General features: G+C 44.6%; 1 protein-coding gene across 1 annotated transcript in view; it reads left to right on the top strand.

The window, feature by feature from the left end:
• Positions 1–387: 387 nt before the first annotated feature.
• Positions 388–22,955, top strand: part of HEATR4 (HEAT repeat containing 4) — a 40,065-nt gene continuing 17,497 nt past the window's right edge. The window contains exons 1-14 of the mRNA XM_032405513.1: positions 388–1,459; positions 2,635–2,825; positions 4,024–4,164; positions 8,215–8,418; positions 8,635–8,778; positions 12,582–12,761; positions 14,427–14,587; positions 15,231–15,335; positions 17,551–17,669; positions 18,355–18,535; positions 19,286–19,355; positions 20,191–20,380; positions 21,894–21,972; positions 22,715–22,874. Of these exons, the coding sequence (XP_032261404.1) occupies positions 579–1,459; positions 2,635–2,825; positions 4,024–4,164; positions 8,215–8,418; positions 8,635–8,778; positions 12,582–12,761; positions 14,427–14,587; positions 15,231–15,335; positions 17,551–17,669; positions 18,355–18,535; positions 19,286–19,355; positions 20,191–20,380; positions 21,894–21,972; positions 22,715–22,874 (2,806 nt within the window). The 5' untranslated portion in view covers positions 388–578. The remainder of the gene's footprint in view (positions 1,460–2,634; positions 2,826–4,023; positions 4,165–8,214; positions 8,419–8,634; positions 8,779–12,581; positions 12,762–14,426; positions 14,588–15,230; positions 15,336–17,550; positions 17,670–18,354; positions 18,536–19,285; positions 19,356–20,190; positions 20,381–21,893; positions 21,973–22,714; positions 22,875–22,955) is intronic.

Below are 22,955 nucleotides of genomic sequence, written 5' to 3'. Positions count from 1 at the left end.
AAAGCAACATATGAGGAAAAATTAGAAGCATGGATACTGCTGAAAAGCAGTAATCTAATCCCTCATAAGGAGAGGAGGGGCTGAGCTTTGGGGACAAATGGGAGTGTTGGAAGCAAGGGGCTGATACAAGGAATATTTAGAATATCGCACCATTTCTTTCTTTTGTCCTTTTTTTTTTTTTTTTGAAGATTTTATTTATTTATTTGACAGAGAGAGAGGCACAGCGAGAGAGGGAACACAAGCAGGGGGAGTGGGAGAGGGAGAAGCAGGCTTCCCACGGAGCAGGGAGCCCGATGCGGGGCTCGATCCCAGGACCCTGGGATCATGACCTGAGCTGAAGGCAGACGCTTAACCGACTGAGCCACCCAGGCGCCCCTCTTTTGTCCTTTTAACTCACGTGGCTTCCCCCCGCTCCCCCGTCTTCCCATTTATTTCCTTTCTGGACTGCTATGGGCTACCGATTTCTACTGACCTAGAGCTCTCAGCAGTTCCTCCCATCCCCTCAACAGGTATCTGGTCATACCTCCAGCCCTGCATCTGGACCAGGCAGTGTGGAAGGAAGCTTTTGCTGGGAAACAATGACCAGAACCCAACAGGGAAAGACACTTCTTTCCCACCATTTCCATCAGTCACTCCCCCCACGGCTGGCATGGGGCATGAATTTTTCCCACTCAAAACCAGGACACGAGGAGTGTGCCTCGGTGTCCAGTGTACCTCCAGTCTTCCACTTTAGCCCACATCGCTGTGCACACCTGAAGAACCAGTATTTGAAAAAGGCCGCTACAAACCTCACCTTCTCTCAGGAGGTGGTATGGCAGCGAGGGCTTCCCAGCACCCCTTACAGCCAGTACAACTTTGACCATCTCTACAAGGCAGGCCACATCATCCAGCCTCCCCAGATCAGCAGGGCCCGATGCGAGAATCCCACTGGCCTCAAATCCTTGCATTCTTCAGGTCCCTCAGCAAGGGTCACCTCCCAGGCTGTGAAGACAGAAAGGTCTGCCAATCTTAAGAAGCGGCCAAAGGAATCCAAGCCAGCAAGTGTGGGCCAGGAAAAATCTTGCCCTCTCATCCCTCATTCCTGCAGGGATCCAGATATGCCAGGTCTGTCACTTTCTCCAGACATGAACCTGGAGGAGAGGGAAGCCTGGCTGCCACCCCCTGAGAAGGAGGCCAGAGCCTGGGAAGCCATCGTGCTGGAAAAGCTGAACAAGCGCACCGCCCGATGGATCCAGAGCAAACGTCCTCTGAGGCCTGGGGTATCCCCCAACAAGTGGCAGAGATTTCTTCGCCAGCAATACGACTGGAGCCACATCCGGGATGAGCTTACTTCCACTAGCGATCTGGAGCTACTGAAACAGCTAGAGAAAGAAGAAACAGCAGAATTTGAGGATGAAAGCGTTATCTTGCCCACCCAGGAGAGAGAGAAGCCGGAGCTGCTGCTCCCTGTTTATTATAGGTACGTTGGCTGGGGCCTCAGGCACACCTTTGAGAACCCGTGGGTCCCCTTCCAGGACTCCGGGGTTGGTTCATATTCCTTATTTCAGAACCTGCTGCCCCACCAACCTCTTGTGTTCTCCACTGTCAACTTGTTCTCTATGATCTCCTTAAAGTAAGGTGCTCAACCAGGTACTACTGACATCCTGGGCTGGACAATTCTTTGTTGTGGGGGGCTGTCTTGTGCCTTGTAGGATGTTTAGTAGCACCCCACTGGATGCCAGAAGCACTCTCCAGTTGGGACAACCAAAGATGTCTCCAGACATTGACACATGTCCCCTTAAGGGACCCCAATCACTCCTAGTTGAGAACCATTGCCTTTAGAGGGATTGGTTCCTGGCCTTTCCTAGCAGACTGAGCTATTTTGCTGTCTAGGTGCTCTCAGAAATGTATCCATATTGAGAGAGAGAAGGCAGAGATCTCAAGGCTCTGAGGTTTGGTTCTGTCTCACTTTGAATAAGGAGCCACTGTGTCACTGATGCAAAAACTGACTGGCAACCAGACAGAGAACTAAACAACCTGAGGGTTGATTACTGCATATTTCTCAGATTGCCTTCTTCTCACTTATAGCTCGAGGGAAGACCAGAGCTATTACAATATCTGATTCCCAAAAGTGAACTAAAAGTGAAGTGGGAATCCATTTATTTGTTCATTTATTGGACAAACATAAACTGCTTTCCTACTCCTTGCCAGGTACTCTGCAAAGTGCTGGGAATACAACGTAAATGAGAGACCCTTTAAGGAGCTTATGATCTGTTCACTGGGGTTGACAGTCTTTAGCCACACACATGATAAAGTGAAGTAATGTAGGAATTGGTTTCCTTCCCCAAGTCCATGTAACCTCTAAGGGCACCATGATAAAAAAGGTACTGCTGGGAGCCTGGCCACTCTACCATGCTGCCCAGTGGCTGCCGGAGTGGCTCCACTGGAGGAGGAGGAAGGTGGCTGCAGACAGGCCCTTCTGGCGGGCCTGAATATTCATTTGGCACTTTGGGACAGGCCAATAGTTAAACATAGGTGTTTTCCAGATGCTCATGTGTATGTAAGGTGAGCTTAAAGAGGAGTGAGCTATGGGTCTGATGGAAGGCAGGAGGTCCATCTCCTATCTTTCCCTTTTCTCCCTCTCCTCCTGCTAAGATTGCCCAATTACTTGCCACCAGTGCAGAGAGCTGAAGCTATGCCTGGCAACAATGAGACTGCTGAGGATATCAAAGGAAAGAAGAACATCTGCCAGCCCCCAAAGCAGAGCCACTTCCGGCAGGTGAATCGTCGAGCTGGAAAGTTTGCTTACTCCACAGACAACACCTTTGAACAGGAGATATACTTTGGTAATAGAGCTGGGGTGCTGTGCTGGGGGCTGAGGTGGGCATGGAGCAGGGAGGTGGAAGGCAGCTGGGGAATGAAATAGTCATGGGTGTGGATAAGAGGCCCTCGAAGACCAACATCCCCTCGTGACTAGCACAGGAGGGTTGTCTTGGCAAGGGGCAGGCAGGTATCTGGTGGGGAGGAATCTGTCGCCCCATTCCTTGCTCTATCCCTTTATCTTACTAAGAAGGTTGTGGAGTGTGGGGTTGTAAAGCAAACAAGGTTTGGCTTGGAGAACAACTACCTCTTCTCTGCTCTTCTCCTTTCTCTCCCTTGGAGATAATCCCCCATTGAGCTGCTATGTTAGAAAAAAATCACAGGCTTTGAAGTCTGGAGGATCCCGGTTTAGCCCTTCCCTACTAACTTTAGCAAATTATATAATCCCTCTGAGCCTTATTTGTAAAACGATAGTAACAAAAATGCACTTAAAGCCTGGGTGGCTCAGTCAGTTAAGCGTTTGCCTTTGGCTCAGGTCATGATCTCAGGGTCCCGAGATCGAGCCCCATATCAGGCTCCCTGCTCGCAGGAACCCTACTTCTCCCTCTCCTTGCTTGTGCTGTCTCACTATCTCTCTCTCTCTCTAATAAATAAATAAAATCTTTTAAAAAAAAAGCACTTCAAGTAAAGAATAGACAGGAAAGCATCTATAATGCTTCTTGCTCAATGCTCAATAATGTCCATTACCTTCCCCTTCCATCTTGCTATCCTTTCAATGCCTGGGCTTCCAAGATACATGATCTAGGTCTGTATGTTCCAAGCTGTTTATTCTTCCTTGCCCCATCTTGCTCCTAAACTGTCAACTGAAAGTCTTCTTAAAGTGTTTTAACGGAATTCCGTTAGATTCCATTCAGATGAAGTTATTTATGACTGATAAGAAATGAATTAGATACCCCTTTATTGGGACTTAGCTTTTCATAAGGGACAATGCCTGTAAGTTAAGGTAGGTTCCGCCTTGGCTTCCAAGCCTCTATGAGACTACTAGCTCCTATTTCCAAGCAACAGTCACCTTCAAAGGATGCCCCCACATCATGGTAATCATGAGTCTTTGGGGCTGAAGAGTAAGGCAGAAGGAAATTGGGTGTGATCCTGGTGACTGAAAACCCAGCAAGAGAGGAAGGAGGGTGGTACTAGGGACTCCTTATTTCTTTTATGTGTTTACAGATCAAGTCCAGATCATACACCAGATTGGTGCGAAGACAGACCACATTTTCCTGGAAAACCTCAATTGCTACAAGAAGCAGCTGTCTAAAGTCTTCCCCGAAACCCCAGAAAGGTGGACTTCCCAGCCAGTTCCTGAAGCACGTAAGCAGGAAATGGGTAATAGGGGTGATGATGGAAGTGCGCTATTTTTTTTTTTAAGATTTATTTATTTGAGAGAGAGAGAGCACGCGCATGAGCGTGTGCACAAGCCAGGGGAAGGGGCAGAGGGAGAGGATCTCAAGCAGACTCCCTGCTGAGCACAGAGCCCCAAGCGGGGCTCAATCTCACGACCCTGAGATCATGATCTGAGCGGAAATCAAGAGTCAGACACTTAACCGACTGAGCCGCCCAGGTGCCCCAGAAATGGGGCTGTTTCTTTAAGGACGCTGTTTTATAGGCTGGGCATCACCAGTATGTAGGGGAGTCCCTTCCTACTAACTAAAAATCATCTCATAAAATTATAAAACACGAACTGTAACTAGAAAGAGCCTTTGTGGAACATCCATTCAGTTGAAATCAGATCAAACTTAGGTGTAACCAAGAGATTTAGGGCCGGGAATTACCAATGAGGCAGGACCCATCTTCTTCCCATGCTTCCAGAGGAAGTTACATCAAACCCTCGATCCAGCACTCTACCTTGTCCCTTTGGGCTGGTTCTACCTTCCCATTCCATTCTCAGGCCCATATCTGTCTCAGGTACTAGGGTCATCCTCTGTTCTATATTTCTGTTTCATAAGCATTTCTTTCCTAATTCTGTGAGAGAGAGAGAGGAAGGGAGTTGGCCAAGAAATGAGCTTATGAAACAAAAAGTGCCTATCCTCCAAGAGACTATGCTTCCATGTCCCCTGACTTTTCTTTGCAGGGTCACTGTTCTGGTGAGCCCCCTCGTGTGCAGAAACTAATGGTACTAGTGGAGAAAGGACCCCAGCAAAGCCTAGGATTGGGTCTAGGCAAGTCCCCTTCTAGGGCTTCACCGGCTTCATTAGAGCTGAGACGCTAATCATTCCTACAGGAAGGCACTTTGGAAATACTTACTGATTTTGTGATATTTATTGATACTTAGGTGACTTTGTGAATGCATTTTATAAACCATTAAGTGCTCAAACTCAAGGAATTATTATTAGTATACTACTTTCCCCACAAGGCAACTGTATTGTGTACGCCCTCCCCTCTGAGGATAGGCAAAACCACAAAGACAGACAGTTGACCAGCAGTTGCTAGGGGAAGGGAGGAATCGGCACAGGATTTCTTTTTGGGGTGATAAAAATATCCTAAAATTAGACATTGTGATAGTTGTACAACTCTGAATATACTAAAAACCACTGAATTGGGTACATTTTAAAAGGATGAATTTTATAGTATGTGAATTCTACCTCACAGCTCTTATAAAAAACAAATCCCCCTGCTGGATTCAGATGTCTCACCACCTGTCTCACTGGCTTCACACTTTTCCCCGACTGTGCTAGATGCCTGCCCTCTTTTCCCCAGAACATAGAACATCTAATGAACAAAGAAGCTGTAGAATCTTTCCCAAACTTCTTTTTTAAAATAGTATTTGAAATTGAGGGGGCCTGGCTGGCTCAGTTGGTGGGAGTATGCGACTCTTAATCTCAGGGTCGGGAGTTCAAGCCCCATGTTGGGTGTGGAGCCTATTTAAAAAAATTAATAAATAGGGGCACCTGGGTGGCTCAGTCAGTTGAGCGCCTCACTTCAGCTCAGGTCTGATCTCGGGGTCCTGGGATCGAGCCCCCTGTCGGGCTCCCTGCTCAGTGGGGAGTCTGCTTTTCCCTCTCCTGCTCCTCCCCCCTGCTCATGCTCTCTGTCTCTCTCAAATAATCTTTAAAAAAATATTTGAAATTGATCTGGGAGAAGTAAAGTCAGAAGAGTAACATAGACACACCTTCTTATAACTATTTCATTCATCGTCTCATTCAGGAAATACTAGGTAATGAAAGAACCTAAAAAAAAAAAAAAAATTCCTGGAGTTAGAAGGTGTGGGTAGATTTTTTTTACTCTCCACTTTGATTGAATTGAAAACCTTAGATGATGATTTCTTTAAAATGATGAACATTCTCAAGATACAAAGTGTACTTCTTGCTATAATAGCCTTAATTTCCCCCAAGTTGTGATATAAAACTCTCTAGTATACCCAGATCATTACAGTTCTTCTATAGTAAGCACAGGTCTTGTGGTACAAAGTGAAAGGCACCATTTGTTTCTGCCAACAAAGTATACTGCGCCTTTTATCCCACAGAAAGCCAAAGGGTTGTCTGTGTGCTCGTGTCAGAGGACTTTTGATGTGGAATGTGGCTAGTGGATGTATTTATACCTGCCTAGAACTCAAAGGACTGGAAGTAAAATTAATATTGGCAGTTGTGCATGTTTATTCCCACACAGGTTAAATACCAGGGATTCAAGGCTTTCTCACATCCTTTTTAACTCCCTGAGCAGGGGGATATAGGAGGAAAGGGACTAGACTAATCCGGCCACTACTCACTTCCGTGGGAGGGATTTCAAGCAGGCTGAGAGGAGAGAAATGGGGGAGTTATCATAGTATCGACTCACTGGGAGCTGACCTGTCTGGAGGTGGTTCTATCTCTCTGGCTGCATACCCTATACTGCAAAGGAAGCCAGCCCTCAACAGGGTGACAGAGTTCCCCCAGCATGACCAAGCTGGGGGAGAACCACTGGAGGGTATGCTCTGTATAGCATCTGAGCTAAACTGCCTTGGGGTCTCAAAGACTCTTTTTACATTAGAAGAAAGAAATGGCATTGCCTTTCTTGCTCAAAGGAAAGAACGGATTTAGAACAAATCTAAACATGTTAGTTAGAATGAAATCTTGGAAGAGACACAAACCTTTGGTAGTGACAGATTAGAGCATGAGGCTGATAAGCAATGCCACAGATCATGAACTTGGTAATCTGGAAATGTTTTTATATTTTTTGCGTTCTCCACACAACTGCTCTTCTTAGGAAGAGGCTTTCTGAATCTGACACCAGGGAGATCACGAAGTCTAGAAAACGTAACAACTATAATTGTATTTTTATAATACGTTCTGTCCTCAAATTTCCAGCTGTTGTCATAATGAGAAAAAACTCAGAGATGCTAAAATCTTTCAAACTTAGTAGGTTGTAGCAGCGTTCCTCTTCCCAAATTAAAAACATTAAAAAGAAACATAAAAAAAGTCAGCACCTGGCTGGCTCAGTCAGAACATGCGACTCTTGATCTTGGTGTCATGAGTTCGAACCCCGTGTTGGCTGTAGAGATCACTTACAAATAAACTTAAAAAAAAAAAAAAAAAGATTTGAGAGAGAGAGAGCATGCATGCGTGCCCAAGCAGGGGTAGGGGCAGAGAGAGAGAGAGAGAGAATTCTCAAGCGACTCCCTGCTGAGCACGGGGCCCCACAGGGGGCTCGACCCCAGGACACTGAGATCATGACCTGAGCCAAAATAAGAGTCAGATGCTTAACTGACTGAGCCACCCAGGCACCCCAATAAATAAACTTAAAAAAAAATAAGGGGCGCCTGGGTGGCTCGTCATTGGGTGTCTGCCTTCGGCTCAGGTCATGATCCCAGAGTGCTGGGATCAAGCCCCGCATTGGGCTCCCTGCTCCCCGGGAAGCCTGCTTCTCCCTCTCTCACTCCCCCTGCTTGTGTTCCCTCTCTCGCTGTATCTCTGTTAAATAAATCAATAAAATCTTTAACAAAAAAAAAAAGAAAACCTAATAAACTAGGAATGGACAATTACACTCTAAATTGCAATATATCAGATACTGAATTTTGAGCAAAACCTTATTACATATAAACAAATTTTATTATATTGTTATATTATGTATACAGATTATATATATATAATATATATATATAATGTATATATATATAATGTATATATATTAACATATATATATACATTATATTAAATGTATAAAAAGGCTTATATATATCTCAGTCTCCCCCATCATGGCTTAATCATGTCTGTCATCAGGACTTTTCCTAACTCCCTATGGGTTGTACTTAGTTCCCTGTATAACCATGGGAAAGTTAGTTCCCAAGAGTTTTGTTTTGCCTTGGTGTTGGTCAGGAGCAGGATGTAATGGTAGCTGGGAACCCAGGGCCTAGGGCGGGGGGTAAGCCTATCTCACACTGCATAGCCTGCAGGCCTATGAAAGGAGCTCCGCGCTGGACGGCTTTGCCCACTCCAGTCAGAGATCTGCTGCTCCAGGTGGGTGAGGAGGATGTTGCCATTAAGACCAGGAGACGGAAGAAGCAGAAGGAATCACCAAAGGAGGATGTGGCTTGGGAACTGGTGGTCCTGCAGAGGATGCTGCAGGAATGGAAGACTGCCTGGGCTCTGAGTGAGTGAAGGGGCAGGGGTGGGTCCAGAGATACCAGTAAACATGAGAGGGAGGAGGTTCTTACCTTGGACTCGTGTTTCTCAATCTATGAAAAGCCATCCCTCTCTTGTGAAAACATACAAATCTGGTTACCTCACCAAGGTGTCACTAGCGGAGAGCCTTTCTATCTAACCCTCACCAGATGGTTTTCTTTTCATTTCCCTCCCTGTGGCATAGTCATTGAGTGGCACCATGAGACAACAGAGGGCCTGCTGCAGGGCTTGGTGGATGTGCATGATGACATTCGGATCCAAGCCATCATTACATGTGCCACAGCTGCTTTAGAACGGCCCCGGATTGCCACCAGCCAGGGGGACTCAGGTGAGAGCCAGAACTTAACTACTTAAGAATATAAGCAACTCACACAGCCATAGACAATGATAACTGGTGTGGACCTTCGAGCTTATCTGAGATCATTTTACAAACGAAACCAAGGCCCAGAGACTGGCCTGAATATACACAGCTTATCAGCAAGAGATAAAATTCCTGACTTCTGGTCCAGTGCTTTTGGCACTACATTTCATCACATTTTGTTTGCTCAGCAGCTTCAAGGAATTTCACATTGTTCCACCCTGATAGATCCCATTTGTAATAGCCCAAAATTATATATAGTTTGTGTGTATATACATATACATTATATATATATATACACACACTTCCCCTTCCTAACTCTATTTTATTTATTTATTTTTAAAAGATTTTATTTATTTATTTGACAGAGAGAGACACAGCGAGAGAGGGAACACAAGCAGGAGGAGTGGGAGAGGGAGAAACAGGCTTCCCGCTGAGCAGGGATCCCAGGGTCCTGGGACCATGACCTGAGCTGAAGGCAGACACTTAATGACTGAGCCACCCAGGCGCCCTCCTAACTCTATTTTAGCCCTTCTTTTGACAGCACATCTGAAACCCAAACTGAACTAATCACCCTCACCATGGACCCCTCCCCAAGTTCCAAACCTCAATCAGCAGCACCACAATCCATCACAATCCATCTAGTTTCTGAGCCAGGGCCCTGGGAGTCATCCTGGACAAACCCTTCCTCTTCCCATAACCAAACGACCAACAGATTCTACTGATTCTGCTTCCCTCTTTGTGTATTCATCAGTCAACAGAGAAATATAAGAGGTCATTCCCTTCCCCCCAAATTCCCAGTCCCAGTCCCACCCCATGCCACTCCCCAGGGTAACCAATGTTCAGTTTGGCATTTCACGTCTTTCTCGATGCTTTTGGAAATAATATGCCAACATACATGTAGGCTTTTCTATTTATTATAAAAATGAGTGTTGAATTTTACTACCCATTTTCTATTTTCTCTCCTTTAATTTGTGGATATGATGAATTCTGTTGTTAAATTCTTAGAATCTAACAGATCCATGATATATTATTCTTTTTTTACTCCACTGGGTTTGATTTGTTGATATTTTAGAATGTTTTACTACATTTATAAGTGAAATGAGTAGTTTATTTTTGTTAAGTTTTAGTTTTTGCTAGCTTTATAAAATGAATTAAGGACTTAGCCATTCTTTCCAATGGTCTTAAATCTTTTGGAAAAGAAATGTCAATAACTTTTTGCTTTACTAGCAATAAGTAGTTAAAAAGGAAAATTTCCCATCTACAACAGCCAGAATTGTAATCTGAGGAGCCAGTTTAACAAGACACAGGACCCAAATGATAGAAACTATCAAGTGCTATTGGAAGGACACAAAACCAACTGGCTTACTTATTTCTCAGATGCCCTCAGATACCTTTTATGTGAAGCCTGCGCTAATGCTTCTTCCTCTCTGCTGCTGGTAGCATCCTAATAATATTCTGTCCTAATATGTATCACTCTGTCGTAACTGTCCATTCACTTTTCTGCCATTCCTACCAGACAAGGAACTCCTTAATGGCGGGGACTAATTTTACTTCTACAAAAGTGTCATGTTTTTAAAGTTTCACGTATTTCCTAGCTGAGTTCCAGATATGGGCATTTTTGCTATAAGTTTTCGAATTTGCTGCCCCATCCGCCAGAAAACTCTTCATTTCTCTTTACCTGATTAACGTCTATATTTGTCCTTTAATTTTCAGCTATCACCTCCTCTGAGGAGTTTTCCCTGCCCTACCACCCAGACTTGGGTCATTGTCCCTACTATATGCTTCCACACATATACTTTTTTTTTTTTTTTTTTTTTTTAAACATAAGCTCTACGTCCAACATGGGGCTTGAACTCACGACCCCGAAATCAAGAGTTACATGCTCTTCCAATTGAGCCAGGCAGGTGGCCCCCCCCCCACATATACGTTTTTTTTATTATAACTTCTTGTTTCCTTGGGTATTAAATGGGGATGATATATTTGCAGTGCCTGGCACAGAGAAAACCTTCAATAGGGAGCCACAGATATTATAATCTTATCCCCAAATCTTCCACAAAGAACACTTTTGTCTGCCCCCAGAATTATGCCTTCATGTGATCCCTTTCACATGTCCTAGGTATCTAGATTTTAACGTGTCTTTGTCTTGTTTCTTCCCCATACCTTCCCAAAGAAAACTATCTTACTTATTACTTTCTTCAAATTCTGATTTGACTTCTACATATTCCCGTAAAATATACCTATTCCCATCTAGCCTATTTTTTTTTTAAAGATTTTATTTATTTATTTGACAGAGAGAGACACAGCGAGAGAGGGAACACAAGCAGGGTGGGTGGGAGAGGGAGAAGCAGGCTTCCCGCTGAGCAGGGAGCCTGATGCGGGGCTCAATCCCAGGACCCTGGGATCATGACCTGAGCTGAAGGCAGACACTCAATGACTGAGCCATCCAGGCGCCCCCCATCTAGCCTATTAACAAATGGCATAGCAGCCTGCAGTGATAATAAGACAGACAGATTAGAAATCCTAAAATCTTAGTCACAGATCCAGCTCTGCCACTTCTTGGGAAGTCAGTTAGCCTATCTGAGCTTCAAATTCCTTATCTCTAAAATGAGGATAACTGTGGACAAAAGGCCCTTTTTAACAGGCCCTTTCCCCTTCTACTTGAGAATTTGGGCTTTAGTTAAAATGCCTACCTGTTGCCCTGATCTTTATAGGCAACATTACTTATGGTAAACATGAACTCTGATAAATCACATCTGGACTGGGAAAACTGCAAGTGAGATAGAAATGCCTTAAGGAGGTGCCATCCCTTGGGCTTCCACGAGTGCCGTGACTTCTAATAAGCAGGCCCTTTGTGGGCCTGGGACTAGATCTATGGACTTGTTATAAGACATACTCACTCCTGTGGAACATAGCACATGTCCCCAGAAGACTCTGTGGACGCTGTCCGAAGTGCCTGGAGAACTCTGGCCAGAAGGAATGCCTGGTGCTGCCCTGTCGGCAAACCGTGCTCCCATCCTAAATCCTTCGAAGATTGGTGCTTTGTGTGGTCTGTGAGGCTTGTGAGTCTGACTGCTCCGATCTAAAAAGACTCCTGAAATGACATATTTCAGGTGAGCTCTGCAGTTAATACCTGCCTTGCCTATTTCCGTGAGGGCTGCCACACTGAGTGAGATGACTACAAAAACACTATAAACGGCAAAGCACCTTCTAAGTATAATTGCTATTATTATTAAAAATACAAAAATATAGGGGTGCCTGGGTGGCTCACTTGGTTAAGTGTCTGCCTTTGGTTCGGGTCATGATCCTGGGGTCCTGGGATCGAGCCCTGCAGCAGGCTCCCTGCTGAGCGGGAAGCCAGCTTCTCCCTCTCCCTCTACCCCTGCTGCTCCCCCTGCCTGTGCTCTTTCTCTCTGTCAAATATATAAAATCTTAAAAAAAAAAAATACAAAAATACATATGATAAAGACATTGATTTTCATCAGTAAAACTAATGGTGAAGGTCGCCATAGTCTAGCTGGAAACCTTCTGTGGCTTGAATCCAGCTCTTTAGAGGCCGCGTGATCAAGGATTGGGAACAGGCATACCCAGCACGGAAGTGAGCCATAAAAGCCTGCCCATTGCAGGGGCTCAGCTAAACTCCAATTATATTAACTAGCAGTAAGCACCAGCAACTGAGACTGAGGTCAACCACTATGTGGCTATGGGAAAGAAACTGTTGGTGGAAATCAAAGGGGCTAGCACCCTCTTACCTGGTTCTCTTTTGATCACAGACAAGGAGACTGGGAAAGCCCCATCTGTCCAGGACTTGCCAGAGGTTCTACAGCCCGCTCTGGAGGCTGCTCTTTGTGACAAAAGTGCCAATGTGCGGATGGCAGCAGCACTATGCCAGTATGTCATACAGTCGCATAATCCCCTCGCCCGGGACATCATGCACAGTGTCCTTTTGAAGGGTGAGTAACTCCCTGTCACTTCTGACCTGGGAATATGGGGTAGAGACAGGATACCTCACCATCAGCTTTTCCTAATCCTTTCTTCTTCAATATCGTATTTGTGAGGTCTACTGTATTGGGGGATTTGGGTTTACATTCATGAACATCCAGAGATAGTGGTTCCTAGGCACTTTTATAAAATAGGTGCACTTCCACCTAGTGGTACCTGGGTGGCTAAGTGTTTCACAGATGCATCTGCCTAGACACCATGCCCCCCGTTCACACAAATTCACTTGAGAGAGCGAGTGAGCATGTGAAAGCGAGGTGGGGGAGGGGGCAGTGGACAGGGGGAGAGGGAGAATCTTACACACACTCCACACCCAGAGCCGAGCCCGACGTGGGGCTTGATCTCACAACCCTGAGATCATGACCTGAGCAGAAATCAAGAGTTGGATGCCTGACCAGCTGAGCCACCCAGATGTCTCACAAATTTACTTTAAAAAAAAAAAAAAGTTTACTTATATATGTATGTATGTAATCTCTACACCCAGCATGGGGCTCGGAATCACAACCCCGAGATCATGCTCTTCTCACTGAGCCAGCCAGGTGCCCCATGCACAGATTTACTTTTAATTTAAAAAGATGACATAACAATATTAAAGAATACTTTCTGAAACTTAAATCACCACTTGAACACATTGTGCTTCCATCTTTGCACATTAACTCACCGGTATCATCCACACACACTGTTGGAGTAATACAAGCAAGACAGCTGTCAGGTACCCGACGTGCCTGACTGCTCTCTGAAAGAGTGCCTGTTCCTTCCTGTCCTGGGGGCACTGGGGAGATGGGCAGACAAGGACAGCTGGCTGAATGGTTTGACCTTCTGCATATAGACCCTCAACAACTTAATCCATTTGTCTTAAGAAAGTCTCCACTCCAGGGGCACCTGGGTGGCTCAGTCGGTTAAGCCTCTGCCTTCAGCTTAGGTCATGATCCCAGGGTCCTGAGATCAGGTCCTGAATCAAGCTCCACATTGGGCTCCCTGCTCAGGGGGAGTCTGCTTCTCCCTCTGCCCCTCCCCACTGCTTGCACTCTCTTTTGTCTTCTCTCTCCAAAAAAAAAAAATTTTAAAAAAAAAAAAAAAAAGAGAGAGAGAGAGAGGGAGTCTCCACTCCAGGCTTCCCAGTCTCTAGGGGAAGGAACAACTCTATCTCTCACCCAGGACATAAGGGCCTACTGCTGTTAACCAACAAGAGCCTTTTAGGATTTGGGGCGCCTGGGTGGCTCAGTCGTTAAGCATCTGCCTTTGGCTCAGGTCATGGTCCCAGGGTCCTAGGATCAAGCCCCACACTGGGCTCCCTGCTTGGCGGGAAGCCTGCTTCTCCCTCTCCCACTCCCCCTGCTTGTGTTCCCTCTCTTGCTGTGTCTCTCTCTGTCAAATAAATAAATAAAATCTTTAAAAAAAAAAAAAAAGAGCCTTTTAGGATTTGACTTCTCAGGTTAAGATTTTCAGTCTATATTTAAAACCTTGATATGATCCATTTAAATACAGGCTTTGACTTCTATACTGAGCGGGGCACAGGGGAGTAAGATACCAGGCAGGTAACAGCCTTGGGTACCAACCCTGAGGCTGTTCTCTCTGCGGGGAGAACAGATAGCTATTTTTTTCACCCCACCCAACAGGTAATAGCGTGGACAGCTGGGCTGCAGCTCAGTGCTTGGCTCTGGAAGGTGCTGCCACATACCCCGTGATTAAGAGGATCCTCCAGCAGCTGTTCAGTAAGAAGAATGACGACACTGAGTACCAGTCTTGTATGCTCCTGAGCCACCTCAGTGAGAAGACAGTATGTGTTCATTACAGGGTCAGAGAAAGAAACCAAGTTATGGGGAACATTTGAGTCTGAGGTCAGTTCATGTAAGGAATCGAAAATGCAGGTGGCTGAGTAAGATTATAAGTATAGTTAAAAGACTGGACTAAATGGGTGACCTGGGGTAGAGAGGTATGTGTACAGGTAAAAGGGACACCAGCCACCTGAGACAAAGGTGAGAAAAGTAGGCTGCAGATGGTTTCTGTGTAGGCAAGAAGAGTTGTGATATGTAGAATTTGCTTCTGCCAAAAGTTACCACTGAAAACTGCACAGACCTACAAGTGTGTTTACTTTCAGTAGAAATGTGAAACTCACAAAGATTGAGGCATATACAAATCATCTTAGGAGTAAAGATAGTTAAAGAGAAGGCCCTGGGAATTTTCTGTTCAGGTTACTAAATGTGTATTTGTTCCCTGATTTAGGATTCCAAAGTCAGTTGGCTCAGATCGAAGAGTGCCCCATATCTTGTAAACCCACTTTTTCCTTGGCCAGGGATGGGCACCTCATGTACTTGTGACGTTCATTAGGCTGAATGCCATGTTAGGCTCTAACACTTCTTCCAGGCTCCAGCATCTCTGAAAGTTATCCGGAATATCCACCTAAGTCTTCCATTCCTCAGACCCTGATACACACCATGCTTGCTGTGGAGCTAAACAGCTACCAGTGGAAGGACCGGATCATAGCCTGCCGGGTTCTCTCACAGGTCGGCGGGAATGTCAGTTTGGTAAGCCTTCTGTGTTTCCAGGACAGAAAGTCTTAAGCAAAAGGAGGTTGGGAAGCCCTTCCACTTTTTGCTATTTAATATCCCATTCTTACCGAGCAGATCTTTGTCTCTACCTTGCTACCTTAGTCCTAACCCAGAATTATCTTCATATGCCAACATGTCTTTCTGACTCAAAGCACCTGGCTTCTTAGCATGGTGGCAGTTCACCAGTTGTAACCCACTCACAATGAAATAAGAAAAAAAAAAAAAAAACAAAACCCTAGGAGAATTTAGAAACTTTTATAGTACTTTGACATTGCCTTAACATGAATGTACTATATAAGTACCAGCCAATAACATTCCTCACCACCCCCCCCACCCCGCCCGCCAAAGCTGGTCCTTCACCAGATAGTTTGAGAAGCACTGACTTAAACTACCCAACAACCCAACCATACTTAGTGTCTATGTTGGCTCTGAGTGTTCAGCACATAGAGAAGGTATAAAACACAGTCCCTACTTCAAAAAGACTGACATTATAGTTGGAATAACAATACTAACGTACATAAATGATTCAAGGACAAGTGATAAATGTACAGTATGCTCTTATAACTTTTCAGAGAGAGACATTAGTGTAGGCTGAACCTATCAGAGTTCTGGGAAGGAGTGTGGAACAGCTGGGCAAGACTTGGACAGAACAGAAGAGGGACTTCCAGGTGGAGGAAACCCTGACCATCATTTGAGCTTTCACTTGACCTGCTTCTTGCCATTATTTTTAAATCATCTTCAGCTGTTCAAATGGGGGCTTCCCCTTCTTCCTATGTGCCACTATATCTTCTCCTTATAACACTAAGTACCTCCAAAATGGCCCAGAACACCGTCATTCTCATGAGAAGTTAACACCCTCCACCCTTGGACCCTCACATTTTGAGCGGAAAGCACAAAATCTGGTCGTTCAGTATAATCATCTGAAGATGTTTTAGTCTTGAGTTAATTGAGTTAATTCTGCCCCAGCTGCCAGGGACCCCTCCTCTAAAGTCCTCACCAGCAGCAGTCTTCACCTGGGAGCTTGTGAGAAGGGCAGAATCTCACCTCAGGCTCACTCAGTCAGAATCTGCATTTTAACAACGTCTTATTCATTTGCACATTCACCTCCTTAGCACTTGTCACTCAGGATTGCCAACTGAAAATAAAAAGACATGCAGAGCAGACAGGGGACTGACCCGGCAAAGATGAGAACTTCACGTCAGGTTGCTGGAATGAAAGGCACCATGTCCATCAGTCCTTCACTCATTCAGTAAGCAGTGTCTGACCACATCCTACATGCTCAGCACTATGCCAGCATTAGGGATGCAAAAATACTGTCTTTTCTTGGTAAATGTTATAAATAGCTGTAACAGAGGCAGCTGTAAAGCATTATGGGAATTTCCTATGCTTACAGAGGGCAGAGGAGAGTTCACAGAGATGCTTTCTGAGAGAAATCCTAAAAGAGTAGGGAAACATTCCACCACGTAGAAGTGGAAAAGAGATGTTTCAGGCAGGGAGAATAGCTTGAGCACATTAACACAGTGATGAACTACAACTGTAGTAATCTTGGTCTCTTCCCTTCTGAATAAGTACTAATATATAGGGTGGCCAACTGTCCTGGTTTGTCCAGGACATAGAGGAGTTTTAGTACTAATCCCAGAAAGGTCCCAGGCAAACTGGAATGAGTGTCACCTTATAGTGTATAACCATCAAATGTTAAGTCCCTCAAGTACAGGTAACGTTGGTCCTGACATAGTATAGCAGTTTTTTGTTTGTTTTTGTTTTTTTTAAAGATTTTTATTTATTTGACAGAGAGATAGCGAGAGCAGGAACACAAGCAGTGGGAGTGGGAGAGGGAGAAGCAGGCTCCCCGCGGAGCAGGGAGCCCAATGCGGGGCTCGATCCCAGGACCCCGGGATCATGACCTGAGCCGAAGGCAGCCGATTAACCAACTGAGCCACCCAGGCGCCCCCATAGTATAGCAGTTTAAAGCATAAGCTTATAAAACAGACTGGGTCTTGAGTCCTGACTCTAGCATCCAACAGGTTAATCTTGGGCAAGTAAACCTAAGCCTCCATTTTGTCATCTGTAAATGGTAATCTGCTTCATTGGATTGTTTGGGAGGATTAAGTGATGGGTAAAAACACCGCACAGTACCAAGCACAAAACTGACATTCAATAAATGGCAGCTAATTATTACTCCTATTTATAGGATATGAAACATAAGTTGATCCAGATGATGCTGAGTGACTGGAATAAGGAAGTAAGACATGCAGCTGCCCAAGCTCTGGGGCGAATGAGCTTTGGGAAAGAGGTGTACAATACCATCAGGTAAAACCTAGTTAACATGAACTCAGTGAGACTTTTCTCTTCTTAAGTGTTCAGGAAGCCTGGGATCCAGCCAGCCAGCATCTGTTGAGCTGCTTCGTATGCTCAGCATTGTACGGGGTCCCACTGCAGGATTATTTTAAAAATAAAACATTACCAGCCCCCATAGACACTAACAATGTGGCTAAGGAAAGAATCAGAGTGCCCATTAGGTGTTAGGCCCTGTCTTGGATGTTTCAGAGTTCGAAAGTACGACATGATTCTGATTATATAGGCAAGATACACAAATGCTTTGTAAGGTCAACTTTCATGGAGGATGGATTAGACTACATAGGCAGAGAGAAGGAAAGACATTCCAGGCTGGGAGCCGAATATAAATACAAATGAGGGTGGCACATGTGAGGACAGCGAAGAGAACTTGACTGTAGCAAGAGGTGCGTGAACGTTTCCTTTACGGAGCCATTCAACATCGTTTAGTGCCCAGCGTATGCTAGTAATAGGGGTTGAAATAAGTAAGACAGTTGAGGTCTGTCCCCAGTGAAACTTAACCTCATGGGCATAAGGCTGACGAGGAAAGGGTGGGAATGGATAATGGAGAGCCTACAGACATTGGATTTTATTTTGAGGGCATTAGTGGTGGGAATGCCAAAGTTTAAGGTGGGAAAATAAAAGCACTTGTGCCTTCCAGAGTCAAGCTGAGTCAAGGAAATTTCCAGGAGCGTGTGGAAGCTCTCTCCCTGATTGGTGGGCTCAAGGTCATGACTGTCAGGCTTCTCCCAAGCTTCCTGAGCTGCTTCTCTGATGATTTCATGGCAGTTCGGCGGGCAGCCTGTTTGGCAGCAGGCGCCCTGCAGATCCGCGATCAGATGGTGAGTCAAAGAAACACTTTCCCATCTTGGGGCGCCTGGGTGGCTCAGTTGGTTAAGCGACTGCCTTCGGCTCGGGTCATGATCCCGGAGTCCCGGGATCGAGTCCCACATCGGGCTCCCTGCTCAGCAGGGAGCCTGCTTCTCCCTCTGACCCTCTCCCCTCTCATGCTGTTTCTCTCTCGCTCGCTCTCTAATAAATAAATTAAAAAAAAAAAAAAAAAAAACTTTAGAAACACTTTCCCATCTTACCTGATTAACCTGAAGGGGGCATTACCCTGAGCTTCCCTTGTTGTGCATACTACACTCACCATTCTGTGGACACACAGAATGAAAGATCAGAACCAGGAAGGTGAGGGGGTAGATTGGCCACATCAATGAGTCAGTTAGAACCACATTTAGCTCCCAGGGAGCACAAGACTTAACTGTTCTCAATTATGGGCTTTAGGATCAACTCCAGTGAATGGAGTTATAATCCCTAGTTATTAGGGGAAAACCTGATTGGAGGTGTTCTAAAGAAGCCTGTATGACCACAGAACTGTGGGTTGAGGAAAATCAATCTAGACAGGAGATAATTCAGCTAATACACTATGTGTGCAGGCTAGTAATTCAGCTTCCAGCTCATTTGTCACTAGAATTGATAGAAGCCCATTTTTCAGTGATAGCACGTTTTAGAGATAAGAGGGGTCCCTGTCTCTGGTTCATTCTTGCTCTGATTCTCTCCACTCAACACTGCCCTTTTATTCATCCCAGGTCCTTGAATGCCTTTTGAATCTGATACAGAGGGATCCTTACTGGAAAATCAAGGCATTTGCCATTCAAGGTAGTATGGGAGTGGCCCCAGCTTCTCAACCTCAAATACCTTCTCACATGCTGGTATAAATCCCCAGACTCTCCCTAGGAAGAGGGTAGAATGTAGGGGAAGAGATGGTTACACCTTCTCAGAAGTTCTTGCCTGAGAAATTGAAGGTTATTTTCTTCTTTTTAATTTTTCGTTAAGGATTCTGAATCTAGGTTTATGTCAAATCTGTTATGGCAAAGGGCTAAAAAGACAGTCCCTGCCAACAGATTTAGTACTAAGTTCTAAGTAGGTATCCGCTATTGGATACACTTGCTCTGGAGGCCTCAACTATAGGACCCTGTAAAAGACCAGATTCAAGACTGCTGCCGATTTAAAACCCTGACCTCAAACTTTCCTAGTTTCTTTTTAAGGATTTTTGGCATTCCTGCTCTCGTTGACCATCTTTGCTTTAGGTAAACCTGTTAAGTAATTGTGTCTCCTTTCCCCATTATCTTGCCTTGACTAGGCTGGTCTTCTGGGTTATCTGTCCCACATCTCATTCCCTACATAAATAAGTAAAGTAGTGTATTCTCACATCCTAATGGGCAAGGATGGGATGGATCCTTCCTCCTCATCCCCACAGGAATCCTTTGGAGATGTCCTACTCTAACCCATCCCTAAAATTCTAATGATAATTAATTGTCATCCAAAAGAGAAGATACCTACAAAATAGTTTAATGTTTGCAATACTTAATTTAGCAGGCAGCTGTCTACATATTATTACTGTTATTTGTTAATAAGGCCATTTCTGGATGTTAGGATACAGCCAACTCCATCTTAAGTGACACTGGAACATGCTGCCCTCTAATCTCTGCAGCTTTGGGTCAGATTGGCCAAGTGAGTCCCCAGCTGACAGACCTCCTGCTCTGGGCCATCCATTATGAAGAGTCACCAGGTGTACGACTAGAAGCTTGCCGTAGCATCCTAGCCCTCAATCTTCAAGGGGACCGGGTCAGGGACACCTTCCTAGATGTGCTGCTCCTAGAGAACCATGAGGCTGTTCTAAAGTAAGCTCTAAACCTGAATCCTGCCACGACCTCTTGTACCACCAATTCTCCCATCCTTTTTAACAGAATATATCCCTGCCTTTCCAGGATGCCTAATGGCTGTAAGTACAGGCTCACCTGTACCATTCACCTGCCTACCAAGGTGGGTAACAGAAAAACTGGCCTAATTGAATGAAAAGTCAGGTTATGTAGTTCACATACCTGTTCTCCATCCCAGGTGGTTTTAAATGATTCATTTATTCAGCTAACATTTATCAAGTGCCTACTGTGATGACAGGCTTTAGAGTCAAAAAGACCAGAGTTTTTTTGTTTTTTTTTTTTAAAGATTTTATTTATTTATTTGACAGAGAGACACAGCGAGAGAGGGAACACAAGCAGGGGGAGTGGGAGAGGGAGAAGCAGGCCTCCCGCTGAGCAGGGAGCCCGACGCGGGGCTCGATCCCAGGACCCTGAGATCATGACCTGAGCCGAAGGCAGACGCTTAATGACTGAGCCACCCAGGCGCCCCAAAAAGACCAGAGTTTGAATCCCAGCTCAGGCATACACTAGCTATGTGAACATGGGTAGTTACTTAAACTTTCTGAGCTCATTTTTTCAGATATCAAATGCAGGTAATTGTCTGCCTTATGGGTCTGTGGTGATGAGTAAAGAGATGACATATTTAGTATACACCATAAAAGTGTTCAATAAATGGTACCATTAGGGGGCACCTGGGTGGCTCAGTCGGTTAAGCGTCTGCCTTCAGCTCAGGTCATGATCTCAGGGTCCTGGGATCGAGCCTCACATTGGGCTCCCTGCTCAGTGGGGAGTCTGCTTCTCCCTCTCCCTCTGTCCCTCCTCACCCCCCACCTGTGCTCTCTTTCTCTCTCTCAAATAAATAGATAAAATCTTTAAAAAAAAATAATAAAATAAAAAATAAATGGTACCATTAGTATCTTCAAATATATCATCTTAAAAACTATACAACATCATTATAAGCTAAGCATCATACCATTTTTGCAGATAAAGCTTAGCAAAACCGCAGTTAGGATTGCGATTGGAATTTAGGATTCTTGATTGATCCTACTCCTCTATTTTCTACCCTTATGCTTTTTTTTTTAAGAATAAGAACAACCTGGGGCACCGGGGTGGCTCAGTCGGTTAAGTGTCTGCCTTTGGCTCAGGTCATGATCCCAGGGTACTGGGATCGAGCCCCACATTGGGCTCTCTGCTCAGTGAGGAAGGAGTCTGCTTTTCCCTCTCCCCTTCCCCCCCCCCCCCCCCCCCGCTCTCCAGCTCTCTCTCTGAAAAATAAAATAAATAAAATCTTTAAAAAAAGGAAAGAAAAAAGAGTTAAGAACAATCTGGGACACCTGGGTGGCTCAGCTGGTTAAGCATCGGACTCTTGATTTCAGCTCAGAGTGTGGAGCCTGCTGAGAATTCTCTCTCTCCGTCTGCCCTTCCCACCCCCAACTTCCTAAATGAAAAAAAAAAAAAGGTAAGAATGATCTAAGAAATTCCTTTTATCTTTCAGGGAAATTCATCAGGCAATGAAGATACTCAACTTAGAAAATGAAGGAAACCAAGAAATGCTTCAGAAGATCAAGAACAGGGTAAGTTAAGTGCAAGCCATGTTTTTAAGAGAAAATTCAGGACTCTCAAGAATTCCTTAGACCCTTTTCTCCATCACAGAAATACTTTCTACAACCACACAGGTACCATATTTTCTGAAGATACAAAACATTTATGCAAAAATCACATTATAAAATCCTAGTAAAGACAAAGTAAAAACAATAATCCTGTCAGCCCTATCAAGTAACCCTCAAAATGGGTTATTATTTCTGAAATACTTGTTTTTCCTTCCCTTCCTGTTTTCTCCCCACCATCAACTAAACCCAAGTTGTTCTTTTTTATAAGTAGACCTGGAGAAGGAATGAGTGACTGGAGCTAGCCCCCTTGATTTTTTTCTTTTTAATTTTCCTTAATCCCTAAACTGGGGTTTTACCAAAGGAATGCTCTAGCTGAACAGGCGGTTCTAATTTTTCAAAGCTGTTAGATGAGACGAAGAAATAGAGGGACAAAGACTTTAAAAATGTAAGATTCTTTCTTCATATAATTCACAAAACCAGCTTCACACAAAGCAAGCATTTCTTAGCAGGTTCCTTTCATCATGCCCAAAAAGCTAAAGTAGATTTTTCATTAATGGGTGTAAAAAATGTCCAACCAACATCAGAAGAATGCTGAGGGATTGTACGACCTAATACCAATAAGCACAATGCAGTAGTTACTTTATTAATGGTTTTTGATGATTTGCAGCCTAATACAGTTTTTTCAACATCATTTCTTCTGATCTAGATTCAAATACTAAGCCAAAAGGACTTGCTGACAGAGAAAATATTCAAGATGGAGAGGGTCATAGGAAAAGTGAAGGAAGAAACAAAACGTGTTTACTTGCAACCCAAGGAGGGGCAAAAACCACTGAAACTCCATACTTTTCTACAAGAAACTTTTCAGGGTAGGTTTCCAAGGGGTGAGTCGTATGCCTCGACTCCTTTAACAAGCCTCTTCTGGGATCTGGACATTTGGGGAGTTTAGT

The sequence above is a fragment of the Phoca vitulina genome, unplaced genomic scaffold (assembly GCF_004348235.1).
Source record: "Phoca vitulina isolate PV1807 unplaced genomic scaffold, GSC_HSeal_1.0 scaffold7, whole genome shotgun sequence".
NCBI lineage: Eukaryota > Metazoa > Chordata > Mammalia > Carnivora > Phocidae > Phoca > Phoca vitulina.
Note: the sequence above shows the minus strand (reverse complement) of the source record. Positions and strands in the feature narration are given on the sequence as shown.